General features: G+C 48.9%; 5 protein-coding genes across 5 annotated transcripts; 3 read left to right on the forward strand and 2 right to left on the reverse strand.

Annotated features, from left to right (window-relative positions):
• Positions 1–49: 49 nt before the first annotated feature.
• On the forward strand, positions 50–1671 carry EURHEDRAFT_454264 (protein OS-9; the record flags this gene model as incomplete). Its single annotated transcript, XM_040784184.1, has 2 exons — positions 50–166; positions 232–1671. The coding sequence occupies 2 exons, from the start codon at positions 50–52 to the stop codon at positions 1669–1671; spliced, it is 1557 nt and encodes a 518-aa protein (XP_040639654.1).
• A 779-nt stretch (positions 1672–2450) lies between these two features.
• EURHEDRAFT_377014 (cytoskeletal protein-binding protein SLA1) lies at positions 2451–6124 on the forward strand (the record flags this gene model as incomplete). The annotated part of the gene is made up of 3 exons (XM_040778907.1): positions 2451–2648; positions 2889–6042; positions 6099–6124. The coding sequence occupies 3 exons, from the start codon at positions 2451–2453 to the stop codon at positions 6122–6124; spliced, it is 3378 nt and encodes a 1125-aa protein (XP_040639655.1).
• A 286-nt stretch (positions 6125–6410) lies between these two features.
• EURHEDRAFT_42817 (uncharacterized protein) lies at positions 6411–6856 on the reverse strand. Its single transcript, XM_040783395.1, has one exon. The coding sequence runs from the start codon at positions 6714–6716 to the stop codon at positions 6477–6479; it is 240 nt and encodes a 79-aa protein (XP_040639656.1). The 5' UTR covers positions 6717–6856; the 3' UTR covers positions 6411–6476.
• A 1682-nt stretch (positions 6857–8538) lies between these two features.
• On the forward strand, positions 8539–10658 carry EURHEDRAFT_411702 (uncharacterized protein). Its single transcript, XM_040781707.1, has one exon. The coding sequence runs from the start codon at positions 9013–9015 to the stop codon at positions 10570–10572; it is 1560 nt and encodes a 519-aa protein (XP_040639657.1). The 5' UTR covers positions 8539–9012; the 3' UTR covers positions 10573–10658.
• Positions 10659–12105: 1447 nt separating this feature from the next.
• EURHEDRAFT_514882 (coma-domain-containing protein) lies at positions 12106–18798 on the reverse strand (the record flags this gene model as incomplete). Its single annotated transcript, XM_040786315.1, has 7 exons — positions 12106–14371; positions 16171–16175; positions 17644–18118; positions 18167–18249; positions 18297–18376; positions 18424–18499; positions 18556–18798. The coding sequence occupies 7 exons, from the start codon at positions 18796–18798 to the stop codon at positions 12106–12108; spliced, it is 3228 nt and encodes a 1075-aa protein (XP_040639658.1).
• Positions 18799–19034: the final 236 nt, after the last annotated feature.

A 19034-nucleotide genomic window follows, 5' to 3' on the forward strand; every position in this document is an offset into this window, starting at 1 on the left:
CGACGAGGAAAACCGAGAAAGAAATTGATAATTAGTGGAATTAGAGAATATGACGCGGCGCACACGGTTATTCACGCCTTTACTGGCGTTGGCATATGCTACGTCTGGTGCGTGGGCTGGCAAGAAGATGTTCAACATCCATGATGACCTACTAGCACACCCTCAGGTATCCCGCAACAACATGATGGCGCATGTTGATGGAAATTGCTAACCGTGCTGATGACCATATAGTATCAAGTCCGTTTCCCAGACGACTACGTTCTCGAATCGCAAGCAGACGAGCTGCTACAGGCACAGCACGCTTCAACATACGGCAGCGCAAATGTCGAACAGAAACAAGCACAAGTTTACATGTCGAATTCGAATAAATCAAAACGCGATAATGAAGATGGTGACGCCACCGAAGTTTCTTACGAAGAGATGAGCCTCGACGGACAGCGATTCCTTTGCGAGATACCACGGGTGGATTTTGACAATCGTAACCAGACCAAAGTGAATGAGCCAAACGAAGACGAGGAGAAAAAGGAGTTGGCACGCGCAACAGATCGTGGGTTGGAACTGCTTCGCGAATTGGAAGGGAAATGCATGTACTACGTTTCTGGGTGGTGGTCCTATTCGCTTTGCTACAAGAGGCAGATAAAGCAATTCCATGCTTTGCCGGCCGGAGGTGGTGTGCCTGGTTATCCTCCGATGGAAGACCCCACTACCCATTCATTTGTCCTGGGTAGATTCCCTCGGAAAGACGACCGGAATGATATCGATGAAGAACCGATGCAAAAGAGGACAACAACGGACGTGGCGGAGCTCCAGACAAAGGGAGGGTCGCGATACCTGGTACAGAAGCTCGAGGGCGGGACTGTTTGCGATCTAACGGGCAAGAGTCGGAAGATTGAGATCCAGTTCCATTGCCATCCTCAGTCGACGGACCGGATCGGATGGATCAAGGAGCTTACCACCTGCTCCTATCTGATGGTCGTGTATACCCCACGCCTGTGCAATGATGTTGCGTTCCTGCCACCCCAGCAGGACGAGGTCCATACGGTTGATTGCCATGAGATTCTCGCCCACGATGAAGTTGCTGACTGGGGAGCAATGAGAGAGTATCAGTTGTCTCAGAAACTAGTGGAGTCTGGAATCCCGCTATCCGACCTCCGCATCGTTGGTGATATTGAGGTTGGCGCCCAGAAGCTAGTCGGGACAGAAGGCAAACGGATCGAAAAGGGGCGAGTGGCGTCTGTTGGCGAAGAGAAAGTGGACGTAGTGGCCAAGCGCGAGAACGGCAAACTGCAAGTGTTGTCCAAGAATGAGCTCAAAAAGTTCGACCTGGATCCGGACAAAATCGAAACGCTGAAGAGACACCTGGAAAAGGAGGCCAAAGGTCGAGACTGGACCTTGGAAATGGTCGAGGTCAATGGTGAGCGTGGGTTACGCGGGATTATCGAGTCGGATGAGGAGGAAGAAGAAGAAGATGGGTCTGCAGAGATGCCCGATGAATCTGAACGGACTGAGATCCCTGCTGCTGCGAAGGACAACGAGAAGGGTCAGGAGAAGGGTCAGAAGCAACCTGAGCCCCAGCCTGTTACTGAAACTGGGGACTCCAGCGAGCCGGAAGGTTCGCCTGAAAATGCAGAACAAGGCAGTGAAGAGGTCTTCTTCCGAGACGAGCTATGATTTTTTAAATCATTTGGGTGTTCTTATGTTTAGTTCTCAGCAATTCTCAGCATACCTCTGTATACATAGAGTAGTTGTACTTTGCATTTCTGTGCCAGATACAAAAGATATGATTCCCCTTGTTATTATTGACTGAAATATTAGTGTTGTTTATACCAGGTACCCTGTTCTCCATACTATAACGAAGTTGAAATGCCGTTTCCAGAAACATTCCCCGGCTGTCAGTCAGTGCACACTTGAGTTACTTCGGAGTGTCCCAAAACAGACCATTGAGTTATTTTACAGCAATTATTCAACTCTTTCTGGTTCTCTATACTGTTTGTCCTTTTCGTACTCTGAAGTTAATATAAGTCTGTTTCAGTTGGGCGCAAGTAACGTGACCGCCCCTCAACGCTGCCTCCGAACTGACGACGACGATCGACTCTCCAAAGCCACACCCAACCTCATCTCTCCTTCTCACTTCCCCATACGGTGGACTTGCCACTCCCTCCCTCCTCTTTTCTTCTCTTTTCCTACTTCTAATCTTTTTTTATCCCCCAGCCTGTTTCTCCCCCTCAGGCTCTCTCCTCCCCCTCCTAATCAACCCCCCGGTACTCCTGTCGCATTCGTCCGGTTAGCCCCCGTCCCCGTCGGTTTCCCCCGACCGATTATCCTAAAGTATACGTACCTCTAACTGATTCGACAAGAGGACACACGACCTACCTTTATTCGAGCGCTGCACCTGGCAGCAATAGCAGCAACGATACTAGCAGTGACGCGACCATAAGTCCATCGCCAGTATGGGGTTCCTCGGCGTATACACGGCCGTGTACGATTACCACCCCCAAGCAGAGGGGGAACTCGACCTGCGTGAAGGAGATCTACTCTACCTGCTCGAGAATAATGCTGAAGATGACTGGTGGAAAGCGAAGAAGAAGGCCAATAGAGAGGATGAGGACGAACCGGAGGGTCTCGTGCCCAATAACTACGTTGAAGAGGTAGGGATAATTTGCCGCAGCCACTCCCCTTATTTTGTGTGATTTGCGACGAAATAGGAACCAAGCATGCAAAGGATTTCTTTTCGAGCTTTATCGATCACATTGCATTTTCTGGGGTATCTTGCAGTTGTCGAATGTTTACTATGCGGAGACCGCTCGGAGAGGACGGAATCAACGAGATAACCCCTGGGTGTTTGTATGGACTACAGGTTGCTAATTTCTTTTGTCGCCATTATCCAGGCTCAACCCATTCATATGGCAAAGGCGCTTTACGATTATACACGCCAGACAGACGAAGAAGTGTCGTTTTCGGAAGAAACAGAGCTGGTTGTATACGACACTTCAGATCCTGACTGGACGCTGGTCGGTGTCAATGCAGATTACGGATTTGCCCCCGCGAATTACATTGAAATCGTGGCAGACGGCACCGCTGCCGAGACATCAGAGCCTGCTGCTGCGTACGCTGCTGAACCGCCAGCTCCCGCGCTTCCTCAGCGTCCTCCCGTGCCTCCGGCAACGGCAGAGCCAGAAGAAGAAGAGCCTCCTGCTCAGCCGCCTAGATCCCCTGCTGATACGGTCCAGAATCCGGCGGCCGCAGCCATTGCTGATATAATCCACAAGCAGAACGCGTCGCCTGTTGAGGAACATCAATTTCCTACTCGTGCCATACCCCCTCCGCCTCAACCGACATATGAGCCCGAGGATAACTACCACAATGAACCATCTCCCCCAAGTCTGCCACAGCGGCCCCCGTCGCAGCAAGTCTCCCCTCCGGTCCGGCAGCGTTCGCCCCCCCTGCCCACCCGCTCACCGATTGTGGCGATCAAAGACGAAGACCGGGAGGGACATGTGAAAGAGTCTCCCCCGTACAACCGTGTTGGACAACCCGCTCCGCGTTCGCCATCGGGATATCATATGTACAATATCAACGAAATGGTTGAGGCTATGGGTAAAAGAAAGAAGATGCCAACGACACTGGGCATCAACGTTGCTACAGGAACTATCTTCATCTCACCTGAAGGAGATGGCGAGCACCAGGAATGGTCTCCGGAGAAGCTCACGCACTACTCAATTGAAGGGAAGCACGTTTTTGTCGACTTGGTTCGCCCCAGCAGGAGCATCGACTTCCACGCCGGGGCCAAAGATACCGCTCGTGAAATTGTCGCTGCTCTCGGTGAGATCTGCGGTGCCTATCGAGCTGAGGGATTAAAAGAAGTTATTGCGGCCAGTACTGGTGGTGGTGGAAATAAGAAGGGTCAGATCGCGTACGACTTCATGGCACAGGGCGATGATGAGGTGACCGTGGCTGTGGGCGATGAAGTCGTCATCCTCGATGACACGAAATCCGAAGAGTGGTGGATGGTTCGTCGTATCAAGAACGGCAAGGAAGGCGTTGTCCCAAGCAGCTACATCGAGGTCACCGGTTTTGTCTCCAAGGAGCCAACCGGAATTGAGTCTGGTCTGTCGACCGTGGAAAAGAACCGCCTGGAGGAGTCCCGACTGGCCAAGGAAGCCCTGAGAAATACACGGGCTGACTCTATTGACTCCAGAGGCTCAGAGCGTCAGAAGCGCGAAAGTAAAACCGGCAGCAGACCGAAGCCCGATTCGAGCAAGGTGCGGCGATGGACAGACCGCACCAAGACCTTTAATGTGGATGCGCAGTTCATCGGATTACGGGAAGGGAATATACATCTGCATAAAACGAACGGTATTAAGATTGCGGTCCCCATCCCGAAGATGTCGGTCGAAGATTTGGAATATGTCGAGAAGGCTACTGGTGTGTCTCTGGAAGAAGACAAGCCGCTCTCCGATGTTCGTCGTCGCAGTAACTCTCGTGCGGAAGCCGATACCAAAAAGGCCGGTGCGTCATTCCAGCAGTCCGATTATGACTGGTTTGATTTCTTTCTCAAAGCTGGTGTTGGGCCTCACCAGTGCGAGAGATACGCCCAGAACTTTATCCGGGATTCCATGGATGAAAGTGTCCTTCCAGATATTACACCTGAGAACCTGCGTACTCTAGGTCTTAAGGAAGGTGATATCCTCCGGGTGATGCGCTACTTGGACACCACCCTTGCTCGAACCGGCTCTAAATCCAAGGCAAGGAACGTCAGCTTTGGCGGTGAAGAGATAATTGGTAACGGCGAGGACGGTGGAGCCAGTGGTCTCTTTTCTGGTCCTGGTGGAGCTCTACACAACAACACTCGGAAGGGCAGACCGGCTCCGGCCGTCCAAACGGGTGATGTTGTTGACCCCAAAGTGTTTGAGCAGAAGGATCGATCCAAACCACAGGAACAAGTCGAGACCCCTTCGACCCCAGCTGCGCCCGAGAAGCCTGTCGAACGTGGATTCGAAGATGATGCTTGGGAGGTCAAGCATCCTAAACAACCTACTACTGCTGCTCCTGCGGCTGCTGCTGCTACTTCACCAACGGCTCCCGCCACGACATCACCGCCCCCGGGCCCGACATCGCAGCAACTGACAGGCGCATTAGCGGATCTATCTGTCCTTCACCCGCCTCTCCAACCCCAACCAACGGCGGCTCCCCAGCCGCAGCCCGCTGCGCCGATTGTGCAGCCCCAGCCGACTGCGCAGCCCTCGCCAGTATCACCTCAGCAGCCACAGCAAACCGGTGCCAGTCCAAACTTCTTTGCTCAATTGGCCCAGCAACCCACTGGCCTTCAGCAACCGTCGCGTCAACGCCCGCAACCGCCTCAGAACCTAGGACAGAGTTCGCTTCTCCCCCCCCCTCCACCTAGACCCTTGTCGGCGCCTCAGAACTTCTCTCAGCAGCCTACTGGATTTGGCGCCACTCCGTTACAACCACAGTTGACCGGACTCCCTCAAACTGGGCCGCAGCTTGCTCCTCCGGGACAGAGTTTAGCCGAGTTGAGCCAGCAACGTTTCCAGCCACAACCGACAGGCTTCCAGCCACAACCGACAGGCTTCCAGCCGCAACCGACAGGATTACAACCGCAGCCCACAGGCTTTCAGCCGCAGTCTCAATTTGGAATCCAACAGCAGCAACAACTGCAAGCTCAGCAACCAGGCCAACTCGGATTCCAGGGCATGGCACCGCAACCAACGGGCTTCGGGGGTTTCCAGGCGCAGCCGCAGCAGCCAATGGCGACTGGCATCAACTCTATGCTTCCTCCGGCAATGCAGCCTCAGCCCACTGGCTTGCAGCCTCAGCCCACCGGTATTAATGGTTTTGGAAGCATGTCTTACAACATTTCGCCTCCGCCAGTGCCTCCGATTCCACAACAGTCCACTGCTGCGCCTTTGCAGCCGCAAAAGACCGGGCCTCCCCCTTCCGTTCGCTTCGGTGTTAAGCCCGGGGAAACTCAGAAGCTTGCTCCACAGCCTACGGGAATGAAGGCCAACCTTTCACAAGCTAGTAAGCTCATTCTATCCCTCTTTCTCCCACATAATAAATTACTAATGTGTTTACAGCACCCACGAACCCGTTCGGTTTTTAAACTGGATGGCATATATAATTTCTGCTCTTACGGTACATGGCTCTTTCTGGTATACAATTTTATTTTCTTTTCTTATTGGGTGGATGATACCTTTTTCTTCTTGTCCATTTTGCTTTTTACCACATTTAACGCTGTTATGCGTACTATGCCATGGCCAGATCTACACCACGCAGTGATTTCTGAAGGTGTACCTTGTTTTTCCCATGGCTTTAGCGACTAGAACGCGCCTCTTTTTCGAACAAGTTTCAACCTCGGTTGACACGTAATTCTGGCAAGAAAAGGACCATTCCCAGCTTTGTTTCACTCATTGAAATGCATTTTCTTTTCCTTGTTTACTGTTGAGGCCATCATACTACAGGCTGCTAATTGTGCTGCTTGCTACGCTTCGCTTCCTTTCTTTCCTTCCTTCTGATAATGTTGCTTCTAATTTGTTGCATCTAAACTGGTTTTGCTTTCTCGACATTCCTTTTCTTCTCTTACTCTCTTTTTTTCTACAATGATTTTTAGTACTGCCGTGGTGCCTTCGCTTCTTTTCTTTTCCTTGTTTTGGCTCTTTTACTGTCAATCTGTGGAACATGTATGTATGGTACATAGGTCTTGTTAGACAAAATATATTATTACTATCGGTTCATCTGTGCATAGCAGTCACGATGCGCGAGATCGGCTCGACCGGTATGCGTTGTCAGCCTCAGCTTCAGCTTCACACTTGCAACTGTTCTCCTTGGAAGTACGCCTGCCTTGCTCGAAGGTAATCCCAGCCCTTTATATGATAAATCTTTACTATGCTCACCAATAGCAGAGGCCAGGAGTTGTCTTCCGACCAAGAATCACGACATATGCACATTACACGTATAACTACATAGCATGCTCCACATGCGAATGTCACACGGGCGAATGTCTCACGAAATCGCTCCGCCGCGACTTTAACCCCGACATTGCCACCAATGCACATAAATTCCATTAAAACTACTCAGAATCGCCTCCTTAAGCATCTCTACTACTATCCGACAGGAATGTGTATTGTGTCCGGCCTTTCTGCAATTGCCACAGCGCCGCGCGCGCGTCTCGGTCCGCAGTTGCTGACCAGCCCCATTGCATGTTTCCTCCTTTAGTTGTACCTCAACCTCCATTTGATCCCCTAATTCCTGAGCTTCCTGTATAGAAAGCGACCCTCCTTTCCTTAGACATGTTTTTTAGCCCCCCAGAGTTTCCCAAGGGCCTCATTTGCTGTCCAAAGTTCACGAATCTCCGTTTCCATCAAATCCATCTTATGCATTATCTTCGTCGTGCCTCTCGCGAGGATGTCAAGAGCGTTCAAGATTGTTAATGGAGAGCTATCTTGGTTGCAAGAGATTCGGATTTTTATAAGGTTTGTCTGGGATGACGCCTCAATTGGGTTATTTGGCGTTTTAAAATCCATCTATGGGAGCTAGTCGGCCGCGAATTCGACGGTGTTGGGGTTTTAAGTTGGACATCAAGTTTAGATATCACCCTCTCAGAGTATCATGCGCCCGCATAAGCCCTTCAATATGCTTACCATAAGCAATCTTCAAAGGGCTAATGTATCTGGCATCAAGAGGCTGGGGATATGGGACGAATGCGCAGGCATGCAAGGTGTAATAAATTTATTATTTTGCAATAAAGCTCAAAGTCAGTTGAGCGTGACTCGCATGGCCATCAAGAATTAGGAGACAGTGACAACCAAGCGTTCGGGCTTTTGTATATTCATCAAAGTGCTTGATCCATTCTAAACCAAGTTCATTCATTACCCAACCGTTTTCTTATGCATCGATAACCCAATTCGTTGGTAGTTGGTTATTCTGATACCAAGAAAGAAGGTGATATTGGCCCTTGGCAATGATGTATGGCGGGATCGCGCAGCCATGAGCATTAACTCCCTGGGTCACTGTGACCCATTCACGATTGCCCGGCTGTTTTGGTTTTGCTTTGCCATGTTGCTCGAAGCTTGTGACAACCATCGTAGTTGAGATCACTCCCATCTGAAACCCAGTTTCGTCAAAGTTATAAATATCTGCTTCCTGGATGCCATACTTCGTGATTATGTTTCGAACAAGCATGAACCAGATGGGTGACTTCTGGGTCTTCGCATAGAGCTCTCTGATAGTCATATTTCCGATTAAAATGAGTCGTGAGCTCTGGGTGCCGTTTGACAAAGGTACTAGCCCAGTTTACCCCAAGGCGTCCCGTGTTGCGTGTTGCGAGTAATCAGTTGGCCATATCTTTCACACCAGACAACCAAGGAAACCCTTTGGAATCTAGATCAAGTACGTGTTCAAGAATTGCTGATTCATCTAAATCAGTGAATCTCCGTGAATTGGCTGATATATTGCGTCGTGATTGCATGCCACGCTGGCGGCGACTAAACTTCTCATGATTCATGTGATAGATCTTGCCAGCTGCTCGAGCGTTAAGTTTTTTGTCATTTTGCATAGCTTGAAGGACGAGCATTACTTGGTTTTCATCATGTTTCTGGGGCATATTTGGTTGTGGTGATACTTGTGATAGAAGTCAGAAGTTGCGTCGGAGCGATCTCGTGTGAACATTCGCCCGTATGTGATATTCACATGTGGGGCACGTTACACCAGATCAATCCAGCTATTCAATCTCCTTGCACCCAGCAGAATGTCAACAAATAGCCTCATATACGACATTGCTGATGCCAATACCGAAGGGGTTCCTGGCCCGAGTCAAGAATGTGTCTCACTACATCATAGTGCATGCTTCAGCCCCGAGTTTGACTGTCGTACAAGCAGTCAACAGGAATAGTAAACATCTATGTGATCTACTAAGATCTACAGACACTTGCGTTATTTGTCGGTGAAAGGGGGAACTTTCGAGGGTATATAAATGTGGTGGACCGGCGTGCAATGTGGGCGAAAGTCCGGTCACAAGATTCAGGACACGGAGACGACACCATGAACAACAGGTCTTATATTGCGGACTTGTGTGGTCAAGATATCATCACATTTCACGATCTCGAACATTGCGCTGAGGGAGCGTTGTCAACCATTCCCGGAATTCATTACCTGCCAGACGGAACGAGCAACAATGTCGTTGACAACAAGCATGTCAAGCCCTTCAATAGAGGGCACAATGCTGCCGCAAAAGTCACAGACCTTTTCAATCGCTATGCAAAAAACGTAACAGTTTCAACACAAGCGATGAACAGCGGTTTAGTCACCGGACCACCACCAGAAGCAAGACTCAGCGGCGGCATTCACGACTCCATTGACTGGTTCGAGAAGATTCAATTCCAGCACAAAGACACTAGCTTGACCTCCACGCATTATCTGCACTTTTCGAGCCCGAGTCCATTACTCCAGGATGCAGCAGATATTACGAGTATCAACATCACCACCGGCATATGTCTTTTTGCCGGCAGGGCTCTGGCGTCGAGCATCCCGAGCAATGAGCATGGTTTCAACATGTCCGCACTCGAACATACAGAACCAACTATCTACGAACTAGACATGATAGCTCGTGTCGCCCCAGCTATTGCGGATTTAGTAGCCCTACTCAAAGCTGATCATGGACATGAAAATTGCCGCGAGTCCGGATTCAACGGTCCGCTGAATGTATCCCTCGATATCCCCAGTTTCCACTACTATCACACCGTCGAGAAGCGCCTAAAGGATCAGCTATGTACGTTCCCGGAGGCCATACGATGGATGGACGCGGTTGAGAAACGACATTATCAGATCAGCCGTGTTTTCCGACGATATATCCAACATGAGTTAGCACGCCGTGGACGTCACGAAACACATATTCAAGTATCCTCTTCCGGAACCGCAGGCTTCGTGTACCATATCATCCAGAAGTCATTGAGAGAAGGTGTGCTCGTGTCATTGGGCCATGTATTGCAGCGAATAAGTGCCTACGATCCCGTCTGGAACAGGTTCTTCGAACTTATTACGGAGAAAGAAAAGCCTCATGATTTCCTGTGCTTGGGGTACCTTTTCTATGTGTATGATATCGCACGACCAGCTCTACTACACGACGGGATCCTCGATTCCCCGAGACCAAACCCGCTCCTCATCAGCATAGACGACACCATCGAGCGTCGAATCTACCGCCGCACACAGCAGTTATTCAAGAAAGTCCGCGCAATTCCAGAGTACCCAGTTACACCAAAATTACTGGAAATATACCCCTGTCGTCGCATCTTCATGGACAACAATCAGACGAATATGGGCTTGTATTGCCATGATCCGTCACCAGAGAGGTTGGATGCGCACTCGTGTAAGTGCCGAAGGGCACTTGCTACTATTGTGAACAAGAATGGATGCAGAGGGCAGGATTGTCATTTTATGACGCAGACTGGGGACAAGCGCAGGATTGATGCGTTTGGTGTTGTGGGTATGCTTTTCGGAGCTGATGCCGGTGCTGTACTGCGGAAGATCTGTGTAGAGGAGGGATTGATATCCTGAATAGTTACGGTATTAGAACACAATGACAAGAGAATTGGCATTTTGCTATCTTTGTTCTGTTTGCATTGTACATAAAGAGAAATATCACTCCTGTAGTTATTGTTCTGATCTTGGATGACTGGAGAATTGTGATTAGTAGACTCACCGTCAAAAATAATTATTTCAATATTAACCGCTTGGTCATCCTTTGGTTCCGCTGCAGCGGCAAGCGCCCAAATTCTGCGTAGCCTCCATTGAAGCCGTACGATTCCGAACAACTGCAGGCGCAGGGTCGTTGGTTATAGTTATGGCATTACTAAGACGGACTGAAGCTACTCTCATATTTAAAAATGTTAAAAGCGGAGGTCTTCAATGGGCCAAGTTAGAGTCGCAGTGTTTGCGGCGTCCCCTTCCGACTTGCTACTGCCTGATGTTTGGAGGGAAGATGGCGGGAGCAACGGTTCTTCAACTAGACTAGACTGCTCGGAATATCATGGACTCCGTTTTCACTTAGGACCAGCCAGTGAAAACGAAGTATTAGCTATTTCTTGTCTGGTGATATGCAACGGGTTTAGGTGTGAAGTGGTGAGAATTCCACTAGGGACGAGCGCCTGGGCCCACTAAGATAGTTATTAGCCGCCTGTTATTTGTCGCCAGAAAGGTTCTCAAAGCTCCAACCACTTCATTATACCAAAGGTCTCCAAGGTCAGTCAGAAATGGCCGCCTGGTAAGGTGGGCTTAACCGTGATGAAGACGGCAGGTCTGCGCATAGACGGAGGCCAAAAAAAGGATCCCTCCAACAGGTTGATCGGCTTCAGTACGCCTACACGTGGCACATGAAGCAATTAGATTCCCGGATTTTCATGTCCTTAGGCCCATCAACTTCAGTTTCCAGCAGTCGACATTCTTTGAATGGTCTTGACAGACGAGCTGTTCGTATAAGCGTACGGCACGATGTGTTCAGAACTGTACAATGGATTGGCCCCGGTATGATGAGGCTTTAATCCTTTGGCAGGAGCCCGACAAAACCGAGCCAGTCATGGGAGAATGATCGCTCCTGTTTAATTTCTCTTCAGGTCTCTTAAGCTTGTTGATATTGCTAACCCACAGAAATTCCATTTGCCCAGTTGCCCTTCGTCTTGGCTTCCTGTTTAAGGCTTTCATTGTTCCCTTCATGAGTGGGAGCGCTTAGGGTCTTAGAACTATTAATTAGAGTCCATCGCGAATAGTGGTACACGTAGTCGACTATTTGGCTTAGTGTGCCATGGGGGCTGGAACCGAGCCATCGTTGTGACTTGCGGATTTTGCAAGGCGGCTGGGGACCTCAATTCCCACCGCCTAATAAGCACTCCTTCATTCATTTGTCAAGAATTACAAATGGTATGTACGTATAGATATATCTAACAAGAACAAGAAATAAAAATGCACCCTCGACGCCAAACAGCTAGATATCATCCAGGGAATCACAACCGCACAGGTATTTACAGTCATCATAGTCATGTACAAAAGAGAACAAAGTGGAAGGGATTGAGGGAAGAGAGAAAGGAATAAATATCAAGTATCTCCCCAAATCCCAAACATAGGAAGATCTTCCGCCATATAAAGTAGGCCATTGTCAGGAAAGATCACATCCGATATAGGAGTACGGCCGTCTTGGTCCCCACTTGTCGGAGCGGCAACGCCAGTCGCCAGCTGCCCAGACGAAACTGATAATGGTGGTGGTGGCTGTAATGGTGGGATCGTACCGCCGGGTGAGCAGCCAACAGGGATACCGGTTGTGGTGAGCGCGGAGATAGTTGCAGGATCATAGGGAAGTCCACCAGAGGGACCGTCACCGCCGCAAAGAGTGTCCCAGACGTCATTGCTGGTGAGATGGTTATGGGGTGTAGCAGTAGGAGTGGCGGCAGTGGTAGGCAGGTCAGACGGGTGTTGTTGTTGGGACGGGAAAGAGGAACTTCGAGAAATATTGTCCGGAGTTAGAGGAGAGGGTGCGGCGGGTTCAGGTCCGACTTGGCCAAATAACTGGTCGACTTGTTTGCTGCGGCGTTCCATCCATTGACGATTCCGTCGCCGGACGTACTCGGCTACCGCCCCTCGAAGGTAAACGATAATTTGGGAGAAACGACAGGCATGGGGGTCATGAGGGGTGAAAAGCTCGAGGAACTTCTGGGCCTTATCCATGCCCTCTTCAAGTGGTAGGAGATTGTCGTAGTCTGCAAAGAAGGCTGCACCGAGAACGATGGCCGAATTAAAAACCGAGTTGATCAGGAATGGTAGCCGCCGTGGCAGGGATGTAAACTTAGCGAGATCGTCGACAATGTCAAGCCCCCGGAGTGCGGAGTAAACGCATGCGTCCGCAAAAAGCGCGATGCGGGAATTACTGGATCGACTCTCGGTTGGGCCAGTTTTGCTTTTCACGTATTGTGATACACGGTAGATGAGAAACGGCCGAGTTAGGAGGATAATTGACCAGTAATAGGATCCGAAGACGTGGGCTGCTGCCAACGTGCCATCAAGTGTCTTGGAGTCCAACAGTTCAGTTTGCATCCGAAGGAAGACAGGCAAGCTTCGCACCCACGCACGGTGCTGATTAGAAATCGTTTCAGCCACATGGATCGAGACGACCTGCTTCATGTACACATCTGTAAGAATCCGTTCGAAGATACGCGACAAGGTGATGACGGCCACAGAAAGCTGCTCTTGCGGAGTTTGATGTTGTAGCTGCTCCGCTGACGGCATAGCGTCCTCTCGGAGGTCATGGTCAATGTCTGACGTCGCCGGAGGACGCCCCAACGAGGCACTGAGGAACAAATCCATCATTCGCAAGCTCTTCCACACACGCTCCCGAGCCCGGCGTTCTCGACCACAGAACAGTGCGTTCGCATCTTTCCGATGGATCCCGACTGCATATGCAGCTCGAAGTGCGGTTCCGAGATTCATGAACGCGCCATTGCGTCTGCATGCGCCCAGCATGTACATGGAAATCAACACATATGATTGAATAGTGTAAAGACTAGGTGTCTCAGTAAACGCAGAAAACGCCAACTGCCGGCCACTAACAAAGTACTGTTCGGCAAGGGTCTGGTTGGTGGTGGACACTTGTGACCCAATTGCAAGAACCAGGTAAAAGATCGAGCTAACAGTATCCTCATCACCCCTCGGATTCTCAATCCAGTTTGCCAGACGCGGATGAAATTCATGAAGATCGAACAAATCCAACAATGGGCTGGTCGCCAGAACAAACTGACCGGCCAGTCGCTGAGCCTCTTCATTCCCTGGTGGCTCCATCAGTGGCCCCGCTTGGATACCGGGGTTACTTTGAAAGGCTTCAAGCATCGAGTGTCGCGAGTTATCCTCTGTAAATTCACACCGACCGATCGACGCGGATACAATCCGCCGGACACTTTGCAAGAAGGACAGACTAGCCGAATCCCCAATATACATAAACTTCCCCTGTCCATCACGCAGAAGCCTTGCCACTTTTGGTACCGGTGCCGTCCCATCCTTATCATCCCGCGGTTGATGTTGTTCCATGTCCGCGCTGCGATCCTCGAGCGAGTTCAGAAGGTGGTCCATGGCCGTTTGCCGCTGTGGCGTGGGAACCATGTGTTCACTGAGTAGCATGGTCTCTTTCGTCCCATTCGGCCTAAGCATTCGCGCTGGTTTATCTGAAAAGTGGCATTCTGGTTCCTTGTGCCGCTGCACGCAGATCGTACAGGGTTGCTCCCCGTTGCATTTCTGTTTCCTCCGCTTACAACTGTCGCATGCTCGTCTGCACCGAAGGCGCGCGCCAGGAGTCGTACTTGCGCGAGGCATGGTACTTGCTTTGGTATTCCGTTTTCTTCGTCTCCGGTTAAGGTGTGAAGCTCCTTCCGAGACGCATTTGTGGATGGGTTCGTTCGGGGTAAATGGGGGGATTTGCGATTGGCCAGCGTGTGCGTCGAGGGCTACCGGGACGGGGCGGGGGATGGGTAGGACATTTCTGATCTGCTGGACGTAGCAGACGTGGTTATGCTACTGATGCAGCAAAATAACGGAAATAATGCAGGAGATGGCACGAAGAAGCAAGAGGGACAGAAAGCCAAGCTCTCCAACTGTTCCCCGGATTTGGTGCGGAGCAATCATGATGACTAATTATCTTTATGCCTGTGCGCCTTATCTCGATGCCCTAACGCCGGCAATGCTGCATAGTACGGGAGAGTTATTATTCATTATAGATCTAAACTACTAACAAAGCAAAAATGGTAATAGCAATGCTAAAACGTGCTCTATATACATCATTAGCATAGTTTGCCAGTAGCAAGCACCTATGGTCCGAATAATCCCCCACAATAGCAATCGTGAAACTAGTCCTCTGCCATTTAAGCTTCTTGTGCGATTGTGGGCTTTTTCCTTCGGAGAAATGAGAACCCCAATCAGAACTCTTTATTCAGTAACGTTGTAGCGGGTTTTTAATAATCTCACAAGGGTTTCCTGTAATCCCAATCACATCTGGATCTGCAGCTCGACTCGGCACGAGGAGTATAGAGTTGGACTTCCTGATGCAACGCTTATTGTATTTGCACCTGTCACTTGATCGATGCTGTCAAAGATACTGTCAATTGGCGTGAAGTAACTGTTTGTTGTACTTATTCTCAGACCGTCCCAAATGAATAGAGTCCTCCTTGATCCGAAGCTATAAACTTATGATGTACTTGTCTAAACCCTCCATACACATTAATGGTGAACCAGGTAGTTCGGTCGCATTTGTACAGTCATTCTTCCATAATACCCCATAATATGGGTGCTTGGGTTCGAGTCGGTGTCCATCACGAATGGTGGTACATATAGTTGGCTATCTGGCCTAAGGGGTATGCTCGAGGGCATGGCACATGCAAATGGCTATACAAAGTGGGAATTTTAGCAAGCAATATTGCAAAAATAGAATTGAGGAACGCGTGTAACTTGCTTCACTTCTGTGTATTGTTAATTCGGATTCCTTTGGATGAGAACCCAATCTGCGAAGAAACTGTGGTTTTCGCTGGTGTATATCTGTTTACGCGTTTGTTTCAGTTTGCTTCCGGTCAATGCATCTTCAATGTACTTTTGGCCTTCTCATATATCTTTTAAATTATAATGACCAATTCAATGGGACCAAGCGGGTGTGTAAGTGTTGGATAGCTCCTTAGCATAACAAATGCGTTAGAATAGCTTGAGTGCCTCTCCTTATTTCGTGCTCCAACGCCCAAAAGCCATCCCAGACTCAAATCGATGATCAACTGATATCGTCCATGTTACTTACCGAGATTCCACAATGATAAACCGATTAAGCGGGCCTTTCAATTTGAAAAATTGCCTGTAATAGCATCTTGACCCACTATAGTATCCTCAATTCTTTTCAGATCTTCTTTTAGTGGAACTGTTTACCAGTCAGTATTCCATGGAAAAGCCAAAAGCCAAAGCGCGAGTCACTTGGATAATATTGAAGTTGAGGTCTCATGGGCGTTGAGTGTCGGCGCAATTTAGTTTTGACAAATCTGCATCCATGCCCAGTGTCTGAAAACTGTTGTGCTATTCTCAGTGTTTATTTCTCATAAACACCAAGGAAGGAAATTAAGAAAGTAAATATCTAGAACAAACCTTCTCTATTGCCGTGTAGGCTAAGTAAAACAACAATAACATAATAACACGATAGCCCATAAACACGTCATGCATTGCTCTCTGCAGATCAGATCTCAATCATCTCACGCAGTATCCCCAATTTAACTTTGTTTTCTGGTTTCTCGAGATTATAGCTTGATTTCACTGGTACAAGCTCTCGCAGGGTCGGTGAGTAGAAGTTCATTCTTTATGAATGGTACGAAGACATCCGTCTCCTCATATTCAGCAAGCACTTCTCTGACAGTCTGTGTAATCCTTGCACACCTAAATGATCACTCTCGAATATGTTCCAATGCATTGCTGCTCTGACTGAACTGCAATTGAATATGTTTAGTGTGAGAATTCGATGGCGTATCTCGTTCCACCCGTGATATATGGTTGATTATCTCGGAAATAAAATGTATTAAGTTTTTCATCCTCATCGAAAATTTCGATATAAGCATAATGTCTTTTACAAGGCTCAAAAGTCTTGCGAGTAATAGCATCGTCTGTATATCACACTCCCAGATGGACCTCGATAGCTTGTTAGATTCACATATCCATCAAATGAAAAATGTTAACTTATTCTGACCCTTTCACCGATTTGAATCTTGAGTTTCCTTCTCATTGAAATCTGACTATGCGGCTCCGTCATATGTTAGCCATTATTGGATGCTTATATGAGTACTTTAGGCAGTGAAAGAAGAAGTCGCGGGCCTGATCATTGCGTCAATTTCACTTTCCTATATCCCATCAAGTGCCAAAGAGCACTGACACGCTTCTCCGCAGTTATACTTCCAGAACTTCTGGTATTAGATCACGACCGGGGCCTAAGTAGGCCAATGGTGCAGACTTAATGTAACAGCTCTTTTTCTTATGACAGCTTATTTATCAGAAGCTAGCTTGTAGCATAGTGAATGATGAGCATGGCTCTGGTTATCAAGTACCCGTCCCTCGCAGGGGAGTGAGCACAGGTAAGGGCCTCTTGCCTGCTGTGATGGCTGTAGGAAGTTATCACAACCACAGCTGTGACGCCATTTCTTAAAAGACGACATGTGGTATAATACGTGGGAGGTTGAGCGCGAGAAATTCCATCTCAACTTTGAGAATGGTGATATCGAAGAAATACCACCCCAGTTGTTCTTTTCTGGTTGCCATATGCTATATCCATACTATGTAGGATAAAGTCTATAACAATTGAGAATGGGTTCGAAGAGATAGAAAATGGAACTGAGAAAAAGGAGAAATGATATAAAAGATGGATGGTCAGCCAGCGAATACCACTAGAAATTGTTGGTGGTCCTTAGGTGTATGATGTCAGCGAGTGTAATTTGTTCAATACGTAGTCTACAGCTCGTGTAGTTAAGATTCGAATACCAAGTGAAAAGGAATTGCTTCATTAATATCGCTATCAGCATCAGTCATCGAGGATATATACCAGATACTCCTCCATTATTCCGGCCGGAATGATACAATCTTGCCCCAAGTGTCAGCAGTGCCCCAGATACCATGACGCAGGCAAGAAAGTTGCACAATCTGGCTATGGTCCACGAAGAGGTTAACATCGATACCAAATTCCCGAATATACCAGTTGTACACCTTAGGATCGGCAGCCTCGAACATAACGCGCTCTTGAGGAAGTTCCTTCATGATACGGGAGACGACGTCAGTGCGCCAGGAGTCTACATTCTCGGTGATACCTTCGGACTCGATCATCAAGCGCTCAACGCCTGCGTTGAGGAACTTGTGACCGAGGTTTACTAGCTTTCCAGGGTCAGAGGTGCCGATAGCTTCCAAGCCGGAGGCTGGGGTGTCACCACCGGCACCGAACTGGATGCCCAGCTCAGGCTTAGCTTTGAGTTTGTATGAGTGGACCTTGTCCACGAGGCGGAGCCAGTCGTCCTCTGGGAATGACAGAAAACCGGATGAGAGTTCAATCACGTCGAAGCTGATGACGTTAGATGATGTTCGGGTCAAGAAGGATTGTTGGACTTACCCCAAGTCCTTGCACTTGGAGAGATACTTGTCAAAGACCGAGTTGGCGTCTGGGTGTGTGAGGAGGTGCTCAGCCCATCCACCCTGTGTGGTGTCAGTGAGTGCTTAAGTAGGTATTAGTTCGCACATACAGTCGAAACATAAACGCCATGCTGGTGAGCCAGTTCAATCAATTCCCGCAATGGTTTCTCCTGGAAGAGTGAGAAAGAGCCTATATCTGTCAGTCTCCGTCCATGACTAGACAATGGCTTCACTGACCTCCTGCAAACTTCAAGCCATCAACATGGGTACCCATTGTTTCGAGAACATCGGCCAGGTAACGCTTGCCCATAACCTATTAAGATGCCGGTTAGCTTGGCATTCAACGGTTACACATGTTGACTGACATACCGAATAGTATGGTCCTCTGATCTCCGTAACACCGGTGCTCCTCGGCTTAGCAGGACGGGGATTCGAGCGGGCGAAACCGAATCCATTGGCTTTGTCTTGCAACAATGTTATGTCCTTTTGCTTTTCTGAAGAGGGCGTGGTAGAGAAACCTCGAGCTGGTGCGGTGGCAGCCACCTTGGGAAGCTGACGCGAGGCCAGGCCCAAGAGTTTCTTGGAAGTAGCAAGCTGGGGCGTAGATAGCATTATAATGCGCTTTCCACTGAGTTGAGCTGGGTTTAGCTGAAGTGAGTATGAGTTTGAAGAGCTAGGAGAGAAAAGCTCGGTTCTTGTGCGCTGTTATATATCGAAACTCTAGCACCTTGAGGGAGTTCGGTAGACCACCACCCATTATGGCGTGAATACTAGATTGACGTCAAAGGTAGCTCATCGTCGATACCGTTCGAAGTAAGTATGTTCACCTACCAGAATGACCGTTTCGC

This window comes from Aspergillus ruber, assembly GCF_000600275.1.
Source record: "Aspergillus ruber CBS 135680 unplaced genomic scaffold scaffold00010, whole genome shotgun sequence".
NCBI lineage: Eukaryota > Fungi > Ascomycota > Eurotiomycetes > Eurotiales > Aspergillaceae > Aspergillus > Aspergillus ruber.

What these genes read in the sequence shown, in the direction of transcription:
- EURHEDRAFT_411702 (XM_040781707.1), top strand. Translation starts at nt 9,013, where the DNA reads ATGTGGGCGAAAGTCCGGTCACAAGATTCAGGACACGGAGACGACACC.
- EURHEDRAFT_42817 (XM_040783395.1), bottom strand. Translation starts at nt 6,716, where the DNA reads ATGTACCATACATACATGTTCCACAGATTGACAGTAAAAGAGCCAAAA.